Genomic DNA, 18,877 nt, shown 5'->3' on the forward strand with positions numbered 1-18,877 from the left:
AAGCGTGCCCCACCTATTACTACCAATAGTAATGTCCTGAGATCCTCACCCAATAGGAAACTTTAAAGTAATTGGTGATCTTTGAGATGCTAACCGTTACCAACCAGACTCCATGTATTCACAAGAAAGATTTCCCAATTTGCTAAAGTCTTTTCTCTGTGAAAAGATCTTTAGGAACAATGTACCCTATTTTCAAAAGAGCTCCCTGTCTTGTGTACCCAAATACAAAAGGACATCAAAGTCCTCTCTTATTCTGGGTCAAGGCTAAGGACCTCTGTGTCAAAGTTCCTTCTAGCCTTGTAAAGTTTGAGTCTGGAAGTGAAAAAGAAAAGTGACTCAATAGTTATGACACAAAGGTACAGACAATGCAACTTGTCTGTGCTTTGCAGACAAATTTCAACAAATGTAGAAACCTCTGCAATGCAGCAATTGGAGATAATGTGAGATTTTGCTTTGCATTTTTACAAAAAGTGTAATGCATTCCACAATATAACTGGCAAACAGGTGGCTTCAATTTTGTGTAGAAAGGACCATTGATTATGCATGGATTATTTTCTTCAGTTACACTACTTTGTATGAATAGCAACACTTCAAGTGATGTCATCTTCTAAAATAACAGACCCAAATGTATAGGCATATTGTGCCAACTGAGCCCAAATCAATGACCTGGGTAATGCAATCAGGGTGACACTATTATTCCTCATCTAAACCCTCCAAGTCCACAGAAAAATAATGCTAATCTGATGAATGTTCAATGAATACATTATGTGGGAAAGAAAATCAAGCCCTTGTTCAATTTTATGTACATTCTAACATGTACTTACAGGGAACACATAACAGAACTTAATATCATTAGGTGTATCAGAATACATCATTTTATTTTTGTATTAGTAGCAGGTAAAAAAAAATAACAATCACGTACTTTCTTGGATAAGAATATTTTTAGCAAAGATGATTTCTTAAAGGATTGACCTTCAAATGTGTATCCACACAGCATATCAATACCCTTCTGCGACTGCGGGACCAGAATGATTTATAGCATTCCTGATAGAAGAGGCAGCATTACTTAATCGACTGGGTTAAGAAAATTTTTTAAAGACAGCTTTTCGTTCCATCTTCGCCTGTTTTGTGATTCAGTTTTTTCATTCTACTTATCTGTCTTCACAACGGGAATAATACGGACTTCAGCAGATTAAAATTTTTTCAACATCTGGAAACAAGCTTTTTGAACTGAAAAATATTTCTTTAAAAGGCACGTAGGGAAGAGATTCAATCTTTCTCCCTGTTGGAAACTACACTCACCGCCCTCTACAGCTGGGAGGTTCTGCATAGAGGTTAGTACACTTGTCGCTTAAGACCGCACATCCGGGTCACCCGAGAGCTCGGCAGAGGCCCCGCCCTTCTGGGGCGGGGCCAGGGCCATCAGGCCGTCCCTCCGCCGCGCCGCTTGCCCCGGGTCCACCCTGCGCGCTGTGGGCGGAGCGTGCGTGGAGTGTGGTCTGAGCCGGTCGAGTCGCCGCGCTCGGTGGAGTCATGGCTGAGTGTGGCCGGGCATCTCAGGCTCGCGCGCTCCTGCAGCAATGCCTGCATGCCCGGCTGCAAGTACACCCAGCCGAGGGGGACGCTGCGCCGCAGTGGGTGGAGGTAACGTCAGCCGCACAGCTCCCTTTATCTTCCTGCTCGCCGGGGCGGTTGTTTCGGGGTTGACTCCAGGACTTGGCCCCCCCACACACACCCCTTGCTGGGCTCCCTGCACGTGCGGTGGGCAGCGCGGGACTTCCGGCTGATCTGCCCGCCCTGCCCACAGTGGGCTGCCTAACTTCACTTGTATACTGAGCTCTGCACCGCGGGCGCCGGGGCCTTCTCCCCTCGGACTTACTGCCCCAGAGTAAGAGCGTGTCACCTGCTCAGGAACGAGGGAGTTTGAACTTCTCTCCCTGTCGGCCTACCTGAGTCGGTGGACTTAAGGCTTAATTGTCTCAGACCTCTTGCTTCTGAGACAAATAGCAAAGGCATTGCCACGCCCTTCGCGTTTTTCAGACTGCTAGTCTGGTTTGCTTGTCTGGTTCAAGGTTGTAGGTTAGCTTTACTGCAGGCATTAAAGATGTTTCAATTTATACTCCACATGCCATCGAATTCCCCTTTATGTTGACTGAAGCCAGGTCTTAGCCTGGGAAATGATATTTCCCATGAAACAATTCTATCTTTAAGAAACTTTAAAATTTTTTATTTCCAACTAGAAACAAAGATCACTACTTTTATGTAATTTCTTACTTGCATATTTGCCGTTATAACAGCCTGTGCCCACTCTATGCAAAAACAAATGAAATGCTCTTTAAGGCCCCTGACTTAACTTTTCGAGTAAGCTGAAATGAAGAAAAATATTAGTTCATAATGCAGACTTTAGAAGTAATCAGAAACTTTAGGAGCATGTTATTCACTCATTTACTGAATTTGGTCCCAGATCAAGCATTCCTTAACACAACCCTAGTCAATTTTAAATGCTGCCTATAAATTATGATATGTGTGTAATTATTAAATCAGAATCTGCTACCCTCTGCTAATTCAGAAATATTTACAAACAAACATTCTTACATTTTCTCCTCCCCTTTTCTTTCTCAATTCATAGTTCTTAATATTTTTGTTCTGGCCTCTTTTTGAGGTCTTGGTTTCTCATTTGTATTGTGAAATTTTATTCTGTATTTGTCATCCAATCCAAAGAACTGCCTGTTTTTGTAGTTTGCTAATGTTACTGCAAATCCCAAACTATTAATCATTTAGATTTCTTCGAGTCTTCTTTTCATTTTATATTCAAGTCACATCCCTTACACAAAATCACAGATACTTTATGGCAGCCTTCCACACTATCAGTTTGTGTTTATAAACTTTAAAAGCTACTTTAAAGCTTTCCTTCCACTCCCACACATGGCTAAATTAGTATAAAGACAAGTCATTAGATACAAAATATTCTTTACTTTTTTCCCAAACAACCTCTTTCCTATTCTATTATTGAAGTTCTAAATTTTTAAAAACATTGTCTTTATTGCCAAAAGATTTGAAGGTTACTTTGCACGTTCTCTGTTTTCATTCATTTTAACCTTTGCCACCCATCACAGGCTAATGTTTTTCTTCTTGGGAGATGAACTTTTTAAAGCTACAGTGAGAATTATCTGTGCTTTTCTATGTATTTGAAATGTTTTATACCAAAGGAAGCTACAAGGAAAGTGATTTTCACTTCAAGAGAGGAATTTGTAGGTTCCTTAAGATCAATTATTGGAATAAACTCAACACCTTAATGAGGGAGTAGAATGGTGAGTGGAAAGAACAGATGTCTATCTCTGCAAATAATTAGACACTTAATTCTGACATTACAAGTGGTTTTTGACTCATGCTGAAAATCCCAGGGGAGAGAAGCCTGTGACAGCGCACAGGTATCTCCATCATTCAACATGCCAGCTCCTTATTATGGATGTGTATTGATAGCCCTTGGTTATTCCAGAAGTACAATTTTAAAAATTACTTATTTTCCAGGTAAATCAGATAAGTGCAGAGCTGCATTAATATTTACATAGAAGACTATTTAGATAGTACACGGGGCCTGTAAGATACAGATGAACTTAAATGCAATCAACAGATAAACTGAGTCCCTATTATGTACAAAACTGTATAAAGTGCTTTGGGTTAAAATGTAAAATAAATTGTGCTTAAGCCCTTAAGTTTATTTTTACATATTCATTTAATAAACAAATAGCTCATACTATAAACTAGGCACACTGTCTTACTTTAATTCTTAACCTAACCAGTCTCAGCTCCCTCAGGAACATAACTTATAATTTGTCAATATGGAATTTCCTAATCAGCACTAGGAAATTTACTGAAAAACCCCTTCTGTTCCCCTTAGCAGAGTGACCTTGCCTAAAACAATGGATCCTTTGCTTAATAATTTCCATTTTTCCACTCATTCTGTACCTTAAAAAACCTTTTCTGCAGTTCAACGGAGCATCTCTCAACTTGGTAAATGGGATGCTGCCCTATTCATGAATCATTTACACCAATTAAATCTTCAAATTTACTCCATCGAGTTTTGTTTAACATTGATAACAGACAACCTTGTGATGTAGACTTTAGTATCGTAACTGCGTTGTCCAAGGCCCTATTATGTTGATTTAAAGCATTAACAATGACAAAATACAAATTAGACAGTTTGTTGGAGTTCACTGAGATAGAATCAGACCCTTAGTTTCATTATCTGCAAGTAAATGGATTAGGAGGAAGAAAGGGTGCTGATGTCAAAAGACCTGCCTGTCATACTGTTGCTTATGCATCAGCCGTATCTGATGTAATGGGAATTCCTCTGGCATTGAATAAAGGGGCCCTTGCAAACTAAATGTTTCTAAATCTGTCAGCCTTACTTGGGGAGGAGGCTAGTTCATAGTGTACTGATTTTGATTAGAAGTAATGTTTGAAGGTATAACTTGTGGTCTTCACTCTTCTTGCTATATTATAAATTTAATTTTTGGAAGAAATGTTAAGTAAGGTGATTGAATATTGAAAAAGATTGTTTTCTCACATATTTAAGAAATCAAATCTATTGTAAACTCAAATGTGCTGTTAAAACACTTCCTTGGCATTTATTTATCCACTGTAACAGTTGTGAAATTTTATTCATTTACCTCTGTATCTGTGCAGAAGTTTCTTTCTAATCTGAGTTTTCTGTGGTGATTTCCCATAGGTTCAGAGAGGATTAGTGATCTATGTGTGCTTTTTCAAGGGAGCTGATAAAGAACTTCTTCCCAAAATGGGTATGTGTCTGATGATGTTTCTTTTTTTAGAGTGAGAATGAATAGCGATAGATGAACCAGAAGGAGTAAAGCACCATCTTAAGTTGTTCTGGTATGGAAGTTATAAATGACTTCACTCTGTGTACAGTTGGCTTTAGCTATTTGCCTATTCCAAAATGTAAAGTAAATGAGTATGGTGGAATTCTTTTAAAACACCAGCATTTCAGTTGGGTTATAGATTGATTTGAAGAGTGTACACCCATGGACTTACAATGTGCTGAGATGCAGCCAAGGATACAGAAACTTGCTGGAAGCAGGGTGGCCACATAGGAAGAAACAGATGCTGCATTTCCTTTTTTTTTTTTACTGTCATTAATATACACTTACATGAACAACATTGTCATTGCTAGATTTCCCCCATTATCAAGTCCCCCTCACATACCCCATTACAGTCATTGTCCATCAGTGTAGTAAGATGCTCTAGAATCACTACTGTCTTCTCTGTGCTATACTGCCTTCTCTGTGCCCCTCCCCCGCATTATGTATGCTAATTTTTTTTTTTTTTTTTTGAGAGGGCATCTCTCATATTTATTGATCAAATGGTTGTTAACAACAATAAAATTCAGTATAGGGGAGTCAATGCTCAATGTACAATCATTAATCCATCTCAAGCCTAATTCTCGTCAGTCTCCAATCTTCTGAAGCATAACGAACAAGTTCTTACATGGTGAACGAATTCTTACAGAGTGAATAAATTCTTACATGGTGAACAGTACAAGGGCATTCATCACAGAAACTTTCGGTTTTGATCATGCAATATGACCTATAAACCATCAGGTCAAATATGAATATTCATTTGATTTTTGAACTTGATTTATATGTTGATCCCACATTTCTCCCTCTATTATTATTATTATTATTTTTAATAAAATGCTGAAGTGGTAGGTAGATGCAAGATAAAGGTAGAAAACATAGTTTAGTGCTGTAAGAAGGCAAATGTAGATGATCAGATGATCAGGTGTGTGCCTATGGACTAAGTATTAATCCAGGCTAGACAAGGGCAGCAAGACATCCACGGATGCAGAAGATTTCTCTCAAAGCAGGGGGGGTGAGGTTCTGAGCCTCACCTCTGTTGATCCCCAAATTCTCACCTGATGGCCCCCCTGCGACTGTGCCTGTCTTAGGTTGTTCCTCCCTTGAGGAATCTTACCCGTCTCTGGCTAACCAGTCATCTTCCGGGGCCATACAGGGAAATGTAAAGTTGGTAAGTGAGAGAGAAGCCATATTGTTTGCAAAGGTTAGCTTTTTACTTCTTTGCAGATTTATGCCCTGTGGCTTCTATGCCCAGCACTTGTCTCGAGGTATCTTTACCACCTGGAGGAATTATGATACTCGGTAAATTCGATATGAGGCACGAATTCTATTTAAGGTTTGTAATTAGGAAGGAAGAAGAAAAGCTATAGATGTAGCATATGAAGGAAACTTGGGAGGATTGATTATTTCTTTGACATATCTTCTTGTATAGTACCTTAAGTATGTATAGGTTTTAAACTACTAACTAATTTGCACACACATATTAACATAATAGGAATACGGTGACATAAACAAAGCAAATCTATAATTACCAGCCATCTCCAGTGAAGCCAAGAAAACCATTTAGGCACCCTAGGCATTTGTGAAAATTTATCTATGATATGATGGATATTGTCCAACTGTACTTGAACCATCAGACAAATTAAAGCAGCCCATTTCTGGGATCTGTTCACATCCCATATGCTCTTTTAACCATAGATAGTCTATAGTCATGAGATTTTGGGGTGCTACAACTTACACCCCTCCCAACTCCTGGTTGAGTTCCAACAGTACAGATCCAGTCAAATTCGTTGTCTCACTGTATGCACATGCCAGCCTAGACATCTCCCTCCTCCTTCTTATGGCAAGTCCAGGAGACGGTGGGCTGGATGCAGCCACAACCGCAGCATCGTCCGGATCCCTGTGGAGGCTTTTTGATGATCATCCCCCGGCACGAGTCCTCCAGAGAGTGCTGATGCCGGAAGCTCCTCCTCATATCGTATCTTAGTTCATTTTCTGGGTATCCAAGCTAGGCCTTGATCTTCTGCGTAGAAACAAACAGACCCTTTGCCCACCCTTTGACATGCCCTCTATACCACTGTGCAGAACTCATTGGAGGTCAGCACACAGTAACTGCTTTTTTTTTTTTTTTTTTAATTAAGAGAAAGGAATATTATCAGAAAAGAGTACCTCCATAGCTGATCATCTGACACCCTTTAAGTGATCAACATTAAGGATATTTAAAGCATGCGTTGATCTTTGATTTACCAATAGTTTTATCCTGTTAAGGAGTAATCCCCCTTTTCTTTCTTTCTTTCTTTTTTTTTTTAAATTTTTAATCTACACTTACCTGAAGAATACTATGTTTACTATGCTCTCCCCTATATCAGGTCCCCCCTAACAACCACATTACGGTTACTGTCCATCAGCTTAGCAAAGTGTGGTAGAGTCACTACTTGTCCTCTCTGTGTTGTGCAGCCCACCCTCCCCTTTCTCCCTCCCCCCCATGCATGCTAATCTTACTACCCCCCTTCTTCTTCCCCCCCCTTATCCCTCCCTGCCCACCCATCCTCCCCAGTTCCTTTCCCTTTGGTACCTGTTAGTCCATTTTTGGGTTCTGTAATTCTGCTGCTGTTTTGTTCCTTCAGTTTTTCCTTTGTTCCTGTACTCCTCAGATGAGTGAAATCATTTGGTATTTCTCTTTCTCCGCTTGGCTTATTTCACTGAGCATAATACTCTCCAGCTCCATCCATGTTGCTGCAAATGGTTGGATTTTTCCACTTCTTATGGCTGAGTAGTATTCCATTGTGTATATGTACCACATCTTCTTTATCCATTCATCTACAGATGGACATTTAGGTTGCTTCCAATTCTTGGCTATTGTAAATAGTGCTGCGATAAACATAGGAGTGCATCTGTCTTTCTCAAACTTGATTGCTGCGTTCTTAGGGTAAATTCCTAGGAGTGGAATTCCTGGGTCAAATGGTAGGTCTGTTTTGAGCATTTTGATGCACCTCCATACTGCTTTCCACAATGGTTGAACTAATTTACATTCCCACCAGCAGTGTAGGAGGGTTCCCCTTTCTCCACAGCCTCGCCAACATTTGTTGTTGTTTGTCTTTTGGATGGCAGCTATCCTTACTGGTGTGAGGTGATACCTCATTGTAGTTTTAATTTGCATTTCTCTGATAATTAGTGATGTGGAGCATCTTTTCATGTGTCTCTTGGCCATCTGTATTTCTTTTTTGGAGAACTGTCTGTTCAGTTCCTCTGCCCATTTTTTAATTGGGTTATTTGTTTTTTGTTTGTTGAGGCGTGTGAGCTCTTTATATATTCTGGACGTCAAGCCTTTATCAGATCTGTCATTTTCAAATATATTCTCCCATACTGTAGGGTTCCTTTTTGTTCTATTGATGGTGTCTTTCGCTGTACAGAAGCTTTTCAGCTTAATGTAGTCCCACTTGCTCATTTTTGCTGTTGTTTTCCTTGCCCGGGGAGATATGTTCAAGAAGAGATCACTCATGTTTATATCTAAGAGGTTTTTGCCTATGTTTTTTTCCAAGAGTTTAATGGTTTCGTGACTTACATTCAGGTCTTTGATCCATTTTGAGTTTACCTTTGTATATGGGGTTAGACAATGGTCCAGTTTCATTCTCCTACATGTAGCTGTCCAGTTTTGCCAGCACCATCTGTTGAAGAGACTGTCATTTTGCCATTGTATGTCCATGGCTCCTTTATCAAATATTAATTGACCATATATGTTTGGGTTAATTTCTGGGGTCTCTAATCTGTTCCACTGGTCTGTGGCTCTGTTCTTGTGCCAGTACCAAATTGTCTTGATTACTATGGCTTTGTAGTAGAGCTTGAAGTTGGGGAGTGAGATCCCCCCTACTTTATTCTTCTTTTTCAGGATTGCTTTGGCTATTCGGGGTCTTTGGTGTTTCCATATGAATTTTTGAATTATTTGTTCCAATTCATTGAAGAATGTTGCTGGTAATTTGAGAGGGATTGCATCAAATTTGTATATTGCTTTTGGCAGGATGGCCATTTTGACGATATTAATTCTTCCTAGCCATGAGCATGGGATGAGTTTCCATTTATTAGTGTCCCCTTTAATTTCTCTTAAGAGTGACTTGTAGTTTTCAGAGTATAAGTCTTTCACTTCCTTGGTTAGGTTTATTCCTAGGTATTTTATTCTTTTTGATGCAATGGTGAATGGAATTGTTTTCCTGATTTCTCTTTCTATTGATTCGTTGTTAGTGTATAGGAAAGCTACAGATTTCTGTGTGTTGATTTTGTATCCTGCAACTTTGCTGTATTCCGATATCAGTTCTAGTAGTTTTGGAGTGGAGTCTTTAGGGTTTTTTATGTACAGTATCATATCATCTGCAAATAGTGACAGTTTAACTTCTTCTTTACCAATCTGGATTCCTTGTATTTCTTTGTTTTGTCTGATTGCCGTGGCTAGGACCTCCAGTACTATGTTAAATAACAGTGGGGAGAGTGGGCATCCCTGTCTGGTTCCCGATCTCAGTGGAAATGCTTTCAGCTTCTCGCTGTTCAGTATAATGCTGGCTGTGGGTTTATCATATATGGCCTTTATTATGTTGAGGTACTTGCCCTCTATTCCCATTTTGCTGAGAGTTTTTATCATGAATGGATGTTGAATTTTGTCAAATGCTTTTTCAGCATCTATGAAGATGATCATGTGGTTTTTGTCTTTCTTTTTGTTGATGTGGTGGATGATGTTGATGGATTTTCGAATGTTGTACCATCCTTGCATCCCTGGGATGAACCCCACTTGGTCATGGTGTATGATCCTTTTGATATACTGTTGAATTCTGTTTGCTAATATTTTATTGAGTATTTTTGCATCTACATTCATCAGGGATATTGGTCTGTAATTTTCTTTTTTGGTGGGGTCTTTTCCTGGTTTTGGTATTAGGGTGATGTTGGCTTCATAGAATGAGTTTGGGAGTATTCCCTCTTCTTCTATTTTGTGGAACACTTTAAGGAGAATGGGTATTATGTCTTCTCTGTGTGTCTGATAAAATTCCGAGGTAAATCCGTCCGGCCCCGGGGTTTTGTTCTTGGGTAGTTTTTTGATTACTGTTTCAATTTCTTTGCTTGTAATTGGTTTGTTTAACTTTTGTGTTTCTTCCTTGGTCAGTCTTGGGAGGTTGTATTTTTCTAGGAAGTTGTCCATTTCTTCTAGGTTTTCCAGCTTGTTGGCATATAGGTTTTCATAGTAGTCTTTAATAATTCTTTGTATTTCTGTGGAGTCTGTCGTGATTTTTCCATTCTCATTTCTGATTATGTTGATTTGTGTTGATTCTCTTTTTCTCTTAATAAGTTTGGCTAGAGGCTTATCTATTTTGTTTATTTTCTCAAAGAACCAGCTCTTGGTTTCGTTGATTTTTGCTATTGTTTTATTCTTCTCAATTTTGTTTATTTCTTCTCTGATCTTTATTATGTCCCTCCTTCTGCTGACTTTAGGCCTCATTTGTTCTTCTTTTTCCAGTTTTAATAGTTGTGATGTTAGACTATTCATTTGGGATTGTTCTTCCTTCTTCAAGTGTGCCTGGATTGCTATATACTTTCCTCTTAAGACTGCTTTCGCTGCATCCCACAGAAGTTGGGGCTTAGTGTTGTTGTTGTCATTTGTTTCTATATATTCCTTGATCTCTATTTTGATTTGTTCATTGATCCATTGATTATTTAGTAGCATGTTGTTAAGCCTCCATGTGTTTGTGAGCCTTTTTGTTTTCTTTGTAGAATTTATTTCTACTTTCATACCTTTGTGGTCTGAAAAATTGGTTGGTAGAATTTCAATATTGTGGAATTTACTGAGGCTCTTTTTGTGAGCTAGTATGTGGTCTATTCTGGAGAATGTTCCATGTGCACTTGAGAAGAATGTATATCCTGTTGCTTTTGGATGTAAAGTTCTATAGATGTCTATTAGGTCCATCTGTTCTAGTGTGTTGTTCAGTGCCTGTGTGTCTTTATTTATTTTCTGCCCGGTGGATCTATCCTTTGGGGTGAGTGGTGTGTTGAAGTCTCCTACAATGAATGCATTGCAGTCTATTTCCCTCTTTAGTTCTGTTAGTATTTGCTTCACATATGCTGGTGCTCCTGTATTGGGTGCATATATATTTAGAATGGTTATATCCTCTTGTTGGACTAAGCCCTTTATCATTATGTAGTGGCCTTCTTTATCTCTTGTTACTTTCTTTGTTTTGAAGTCTATTTTGTCTGATATTAGTACTGCAACCCCTGCTTTCTTCTCACTGTTGTTTGCCTGAAATATGTTTTTCCATCCCTTGACTTTTAGTCTATGCTTATCTTTGGGTTTAAGGTGAGTTTCTTGTAAGCAGCATATAGATGGGTCTTGCTTTTTTATCCATTCTATTACTCTATGTCTTTTGATTGGTGCATTAAGTCCATTTACATTTAGGGTGACTATTGAAAGATATGTACTTATTGCCATTGCAGGCTTTAGATTCGTGGTTACCAAAGGTTCAAGGTTAGCTTCTTTAGTATCTTACTGCCTAACTTAGCTCGCTTATTGAGCTGTTATATACACTGTCTGGAGAGTCTTTTCTTCTCTCCCTTCTTATTCCTCCTCCTCCATTCTTCATATGTTGTGTGTTTTGTTCTGTGCTCTTTTTAGGGGTGCTCCCATCTAGAGCAGTCCCTGTAGGATGCCCTGTAGAGGTGGTTTGTGGGAAGCAAATTCCCTCAGCTTTTGCTTGTCTGGGAATTGTTTGATCCCACCATCATATTTAAATGATAGTCGTGCTGGATACAGTATCCTTGGTTCAAGGCCCTTCTGTTTCATTGCATTAAGTATATCATGCCATTCTCTTCTGGCCTGTAGGGTTTCTGTTGAGAAGTCTGATGTTAGCCTGATTGGTTTTCCTTTATAGGTGACCTTTTTCTCTCTAGCTGCCTTTAAAACTCTTTCCTTGTCCTTGATCCTTGCCATTTTAATTATTATGTGTCTTGGTGTTGTCCTCCTTGGATCCTTTCTGTTGGGGGTTCTGTATAATTCCATGGTCTGTTCGATTATTTCCTCCCCCAGTTTGGGGAAGTTTTCAGCAATTATTTCTTCAAAGACACTTTCTATCCCTTTTCCTCTTTCTTCCTCTTCTGGTATCCCTATAATACGAATGTTTTTCCTTTTGTATTGGTCACATATTTCTCTTAGTGTTGTTTCATTCCTGGAGATCCTTTTATCTCTCTCTATGTCAGCTTCTATACGTTCCTGTTCTCTGGCTTCTATTCCTTCAATGGCCTCTTGCATCTTATCCATTCTGCTTATAAATCCTTCCAGGGATTGTTTCACTTCTGTGATCTCTTTCCTGACATCTGTGATCTCCTTCCGGACTTCATCCCACTGCTCTTGCATTTTTCTCTGCATCTCATCCCATTGCTCTTGCATTTTTTTCTGCATCTCTGTCAGCATGTTCATGATTTTTATTTTGAATTCTTTTTCAGGAAGACTAGTTAGGTCTGTCTCCTTCTCAGGTGTTGTCTCTGTGATCTTTGTCTGCCTGTAGTTTTGCCTTTTCATGGTGATAGAGATAGTTTGCAGAGCTGGTACAAGTGACCGCTGGAAGAGCTTCCCTTCTTGTTGGTTTGTAGCCTTTTCCTGGGAGAATAGCGCCCTCTAGTGGCTTGTGCTGGGCAGCTGTGCACAGACAGGGCTTCTGCTTCCTGCCCAGTTGCTTTGGGGTTTATCTCGGCTGTTGCTGTGGGCTTGGCCTGGCTGGGGCTGTTCCTCCAAAATGGTGGAGCCCCGTTGGAGGGGGAGCAGCCAGGAGACTATTTATCTCCGTAAGGGGCCTCTGTGCTCCCTGCTGCCCAGGGGGTTAGAGTGCCCAGAGATCCCCAGATTCCCTGCTTCTGGTCTAAGTGACCTGTCCTGCCCCTTTAAGATTTCCAAAAAGCACTCTGCAAACCAAAACAACAGCAGCAACAATGAGAGAGGGAACAGAAACAGAGAGAAAAAAAAAAGGAAAAAAAAGGAAAAAACAAGCGATTTTTTTTTTTTTTTTTTTTGTCCTCAGGTGCCGGTCCCAGGCACCCGCTCTCTGGTCCTGCTGCCCTGTCTCCCTAGCACCAGGGTCCCTGTCCTTTCAAGGCTTCCAAAAAGCACCCACCCACCGGTCCCGCAGGGAAGGAACGCTCAATATTCTTTGTCCTCAGGCACTGGTCCCACGCACCCGCTCACCAGTCCCGCCGCCCTGCCTCCCTAGCACCGGGGTCCCTGTCCCTGCAAGGCTTCCAAAAAGCACTCGCCAAAAAGAGAGAAAAAAAAGGGGAAAAACGCGCGATTTCTTCCGTCCTCAGGTGCTGGTCTCAGGCACCCACCCACCGGTCCCACAGGGAAAAATGCGGGATATTCTTTGTCCTCAGGTGCCGGTCCCAGGCACCCGCTCACCAGTCCCGCCGCCCTGCCTCCCTAGCACCGGGGTCCCTGTCCCTTTTAGGCTTCCAAAAAGCACTCGCAGAAAAGAGAAAAAAAAAAAGGGGAAAAACGCGCGATTTCCTCTGTCCTCAAGTGCCGGTCTCAGGCACCCGCCCACCGGTCCCGCAGGGAAAAACGGGGGATATTCTTTGTCCTCAGGCGCCGGTCCCAGCCACCCGCTCACCAGTCCCGCCACCGTGCCTCCCTAGCACTGGGGTCCCCGTCCCTTCAAGGCTTCCAAAAAGCGCTCGCCAAAAAGAGAAAAAAAAAAAAAAAAAAGGGGAAAAACGCGCGACCTCCTCCGTCCTCAGGCACCGATCTCAGGCACCCGCCCCCAGGTCTCGCAGGGAGAAACGCGGGATATTCTTTGTCCTCCGGCGCCGTTCCCAGGCACCTCCTCACCGGTCCCGCCACCCTGCCTCCCCAGCAACGGGGGCCCGTCCCTCTAAGGCTTCCAAAAAGCGCTCGCAAAAAAAAAAAAAAAAAAAAAAACCGCTCCGGTTTCTCTCCACCTGCCGGGAGCCGGGGGGAGGGGCGCTCGGGTCCCGCCGGGCTGGGGCTTGTATCTTACCCCCTTCACAAGGCGCTGGGTTCTTGCAGGTGTGGATGTGGTCTGGATGTTGTCCTGTGTCCTGTGGTCTCTATTTTAGGAAGATTTTTCTTTGTTATATTTTCATAGCTCTATGTGTTTTTGGGAGGAGATTTCCACTGCTCTACTCACGCCGCCATCTTGGCCTATGTATGCTAATTTTAATGCCCTTTTTTCCCCTTTTCCCCACCCTCCCTAGTCCCTTTCCCTTTGGTAACTGTTAGCCCATTCTTGGGTTCTGTGAGTCTGCTGCTATTTTTTTCCTTCAATTTTTCCTTTGTTCTTATACTCCACAGATGAGTGAAATCATTTGATACTTGTCTTTCTCTGCCTGGCTTATTTCACTGAGCATAATACCCTCTAGCTCCATCCATGCTGCTGCAAATGGTAGGATTTGTTTTCTTCTTATGGCTGAATAGTATTCCATTGTGTATATGTACTACATCATCTTTATCCATTCATCTACTGATGGACACTTAGGTTACTTCCTTTTCTTGGATATTATAAACAGTGCTGTGATAAACATAGAGGTGCATATGTCTTTTTCAAACTCGGCTCCTGATGCTGCATTTCTTAATATAGTTTCCTTATCTCCCAGAGTTCCTGAGTTGGCCATGTAGGTAACACTATGTGATAGATGTGGGTCCCGTCAAATCTAGACAGCCCAGGCTTTACATTATTATCATGAAAGTATCTAACCATTCATGCACTGCTTTGTAGGAATGTGTATAAATATAAGGTTCTCCTAATTCAGTATGTAAAAGTATATATATACAGGCCCAGTGTCATCCCAGCCATACCTCTTTCAGGGGCAGAGAATGTAGAGTCCTTGTTCAGGTATCTCTGAACAATAATTTACCTGAGTGTAGCTTTCCAGTGTCCTGGGTAGTCCATAGCACTACACATTCCTTGTGATAATCCATAGGTTCAGACATACTAAATCAAATCATATGCTGTCTCAAGTATATTGTATCTCAGTTATGTCTAGACAAACTCTGGAATAATGGAGTTATCCCTAAGGTTGGGGATAAGTTATAGTCTCTTCATTACTAAAGGACAGCACCCATTGGTTGGATTAATAAACAATAAAAATATAAGTGGGTAGTTGAAGCATGCAGAAGTTAATCTAGAAGAGCTTCAGGTAGTGGAACTTAAGGGTAAACATCAGAAACAACTTGGACAAAGGCTAAAGCTTCTAGAGGGAATTTTATACTCAGACATTAAACAGTTAGACAGCTTTGTTAGAGGATAAAAACTAGACTTAAGAAGGGACTACAGCAGGTGCAGATGAAAAGCCAGTAACTGTAAACATTTGAAATTTGAATCTGCAGGATAAAAGGGAACTTTGAAGGGCTTAAAAAAGAAATGAGAGGTCTGTTATAGTGGTTGATTTTCCAGGACCTAATGATTGGGTACTGGACATTCCATCCATTTTCCTGAGTTAATATTTTGTCTTGAATTAATCTTTATTGACAATAAAAAAGTATAGTAAAAATCTTCAAAAACAGGAAGAGAATTTGTGTTACTATGACTTAAGATTGATACTCTAAAGTTGTTTCATATATTCTTAAATGGATCTTAATCATAAGAAGATAAAGTGAACCAACCAGATTCAAGCTGCCTTGTGTTTTACAGTAATTAAATCTGTGCTTCCATATATTTCTTTCTGAGTTCACTTTGAATACATTCATAAGGTTGTGGTGAATTAAAAACTCAGAGCAGTACAACATTAACTGTCTTAGTGGCTAGTCTAACACAAAGCTTTATATATCATGATTCTCAGTAAAGGACTGTGACTAAGAATCACATTCTTCTGGTATAAGTTATAAGCAAAAGATGTCCATCTGTTATTGATAACATTAGCTTGTACTTCCCTCTATTCCAGGAGACAAAGTACAACCCCATCTCATACTTATTACAGGGATTCAGATCTTTCCAATCAAGTCATGTTACCCTTGGGAATATAACCACCAGCTATATACGTAACATAAAGCCTGAAGTAGCGTGGCTAACACAGACGTGTGCAGAATCTTCATTTCATCTTCAGTATGATTGAACTGAGATCCAGGGACCTGTCAAAGCTTGCTTTCCCATATACATCATTAGACATGCTTGATTAATAACCTGTCTTAGGATCTTTGAATTTCTAACATACCATTAATTCATTGTCTCATTTTAATTCTTCTTTCTGACATTTGTATTTGTATTGCATATACTTCTACATACTGATACTTGTACACCAACAGAATTAATTGAATTCTCAGTTATAGCCAGTAGAGGGAGGTGTGTAGAAGTATAACACATTGTACTTACCTCTGGCCTGTTATTCTAAAATTGACCCTGTAGTCCGTCACTAGCCTGAGGCCTGGAAAGCTGTCTAGTGATTTCCATTGTATGAAGTGCTCTGGAATGTTACAGTTTGCTTAGAAACAATCAGTAATGACTGCTGGCTATATAGCAAAGTCCTCTGTGTAACAGAGAAAATTAACGGTCTTTTAAAACAGATGTTAATTCAGTGAAACTTGTTAGCACTTAATACACAGCTTTGGAATCCATAGATGTTCACCTTGGCAGGTTTTTACCAGGTTAATTCCCTGATTTGGGGCAACCATTCCTAATCCTCAGTAATGTTTACTACAGACCCTCTAATAATTGAAAGCTTTGACCACCCCACCAGAAAGCCTACCTTTCTGAACCTAATTATTAGGAGTGTGAGATTAATATAGTCTCTTTTACCATTTGTCCTCTCAGGACTATTCTTTACGAGCAAAAGTTATTTATACCCTTGATGGAGGTAGGAGACCCTAAGGCTATTTATATTAGGCATTTCTTTTTTATTGTTTTGAAAATAGCTAATGTTGAGATGTAAAGGTTTTCTAAGTTTAGATTTTTGGGTATATATAGGTATTTATGGTAATTTTGACACTTCTTAGCTATAAGAGTATAATTTCATAAATGCCATGAAAGTAATAGTCTTTTCTTTTACGTATATGAAGATAATGCCAGTAACTGTACACCTTTTGATTTACTTTCTTAGTTGTAACAATGAATTTTTTATGATGCCTTCTTTCACCTCTACCCTTCTTCCATGGGTTATATTGGTTAAATAATTAGTCCATGTTAATAGAACCTTCTAGGTTATGAAACTGCAAAATCAGCTGGTTTATAATAGGATTGAGCCTGGAACCTTTATCTCAATCTAGAACTCTAGGCAACTAAATTTAAAATAATAAATGCACTAATATTTTTATTTAATATTCTTTGTTATAAAACAATTTTGTGTGAGGGTCATTTATCAAGGTCTTTTTCCATTGGAATTTGCTTATGAAAAATAAAAAGGAACAAGAAGACAAAATCTTCTCATTATCTCCCTGGGGCAATAATACTTTAAGGTTCCAGCTTTTAGTTAATACATTAGCCCCTTCTGGATGAGCTTATTTTAGGAGACCTTAACTCCCAAGTCAGATTTAAAACATCAAGCCATTTTCTGTAAGAAGTTTGCCTGGTTTTTCATGCTTAGATCATTTAGCTTTGAGAAGCAGTTCTTTAAATAGAGACTTTCTGAGCAAAAGCATGAGCTGACAAGCAGGAGTTTAAACAGTGAGAGTTGCTGACTAGAAGATTGTTGATTTCCTTCATGTTTTTCACTTCAAAATGTTTTCCCTTTCTTCCCCACCCAGTTAATACACTGTTAAATGTGAAATTAAGTGAAACAGAAAATGGCAAGCACGTGTCTATATTGGATCTTCCTGGAAACATCCTTATCATCCCTCAAGCCACCCTTGGGGGAAGAGTGAAAGGAAGAAACATGCAGTATCACTCTAACTCCGGAAAAGAAGAAGGGTTAGAACTTTACTCCCAGTTTGTGACTCTGTGCGAAGAAGAACTAGCTGCTAACAGCAAGTGCGCCGAGGCTGGGGTTGTGGTGGAGCACGGTACCTACGGGAGCAGGCAGGTGCTGCAGCTGCATACCAATGGGCCCTACACACACCTCATTGAGTTTTAAAAAATTAAAAGCTGACACAAAGTGATCTGGACCATAATTAGATTTTCTTCCCTTTCTTCTCTAATACACTAATCTGCAGCACTTTCAGACAAAAAAAAGTCCTGGGTCCTATCCACAACTGTGACTTACTAATTGGGTGATCTTGCCAAGTTAGTTACACGTTAGATCTCAGTCACTTTTCACAGCTTTTCCCTACACTTCCACTTAAAAATTTGAAAAATGCTTTCTGTTCACTCTATGGTTATTGTGGAAATGTTCTTAGAGAGGTGTATGTAAGTATTTTGCAATGAAGAATTTTGTGCCATCAAGAAAAATATAATTCTTATACCCTTAAATATATGTAGTATGTAATAAAAATGCCTTCACCTTAAAATTAAGTGAAAATCCAAATCTATTATACTTTTGTCAGTTCTGTTTTACTATTTCAGTTTTCCATATTTTGAGTGAAAAAAAGCAATTTACTATTCCTTTTAATATCTATGATACAGAAATATAACTGCATTATAATATTAGTTCCAAAAGACATCTAGTTGCTTTAAATTATTTTAAGAGTCTTTAGTTGACATAGAAAGAAGATACATGGATTAAAATTTGTTTTATTAAATATACCAATGGGTTAATATTTCTGTTTCTCAGTGTTTTACCAAAACAATGTATATATCATTTTCTGTCATTGGTTTAGAAAAGTTACTGCAATTAACTTTCATGAAAAGTTCATGAAATTAGTTCATAAATTATTTAGGAAGTTCCTTTCTTCTTGAATTAGATTGCTACAAAAGGAAGAAAAAGAGAAGCTTTCAACTGGTATTATTTGAAAACAACTTGACTTGCTCATTTCCAGATTGTCTACATAATGATTTGGAGCCAGGGCCATTTTTCTCTATTAGTGAATGTTTTTGTCCCCCTCTACCCTGAAAGTTCATGTTAAAGTCCTCCAGTGTGATGATATTTGGAAATGG

At 39.6% G+C, this 18,877-nt stretch overlaps 1 protein-coding gene across 1 annotated transcript; it reads left to right on the forward strand.

The window, feature by feature from the left end:
* The first annotated feature begins 1,460 nt into the window (after positions 1–1,460).
* Positions 1,461–18,526, forward strand: DTD2 (D-aminoacyl-tRNA deacylase 2). The gene is made up of 3 exons (XM_036999488.2): positions 1,461–1,644; positions 4,733–4,802; positions 17,593–18,526. The coding sequence occupies exons 1-3, from the start codon at positions 1,534–1,536 to the stop codon at positions 17,916–17,918; spliced, it is 507 nt and encodes a 168-aa protein (XP_036855383.1). The 5' UTR covers positions 1,461–1,533; the 3' UTR covers positions 17,919–18,526.
* The last annotated feature ends 351 nt before the right edge of the window (positions 18,527–18,877 follow it).

Source organism: Manis javanica, chromosome 8 (assembly GCF_040802235.1).
Source record: "Manis javanica isolate MJ-LG chromosome 8, MJ_LKY, whole genome shotgun sequence".
NCBI lineage: Eukaryota > Metazoa > Chordata > Mammalia > Pholidota > Manidae > Manis > Manis javanica.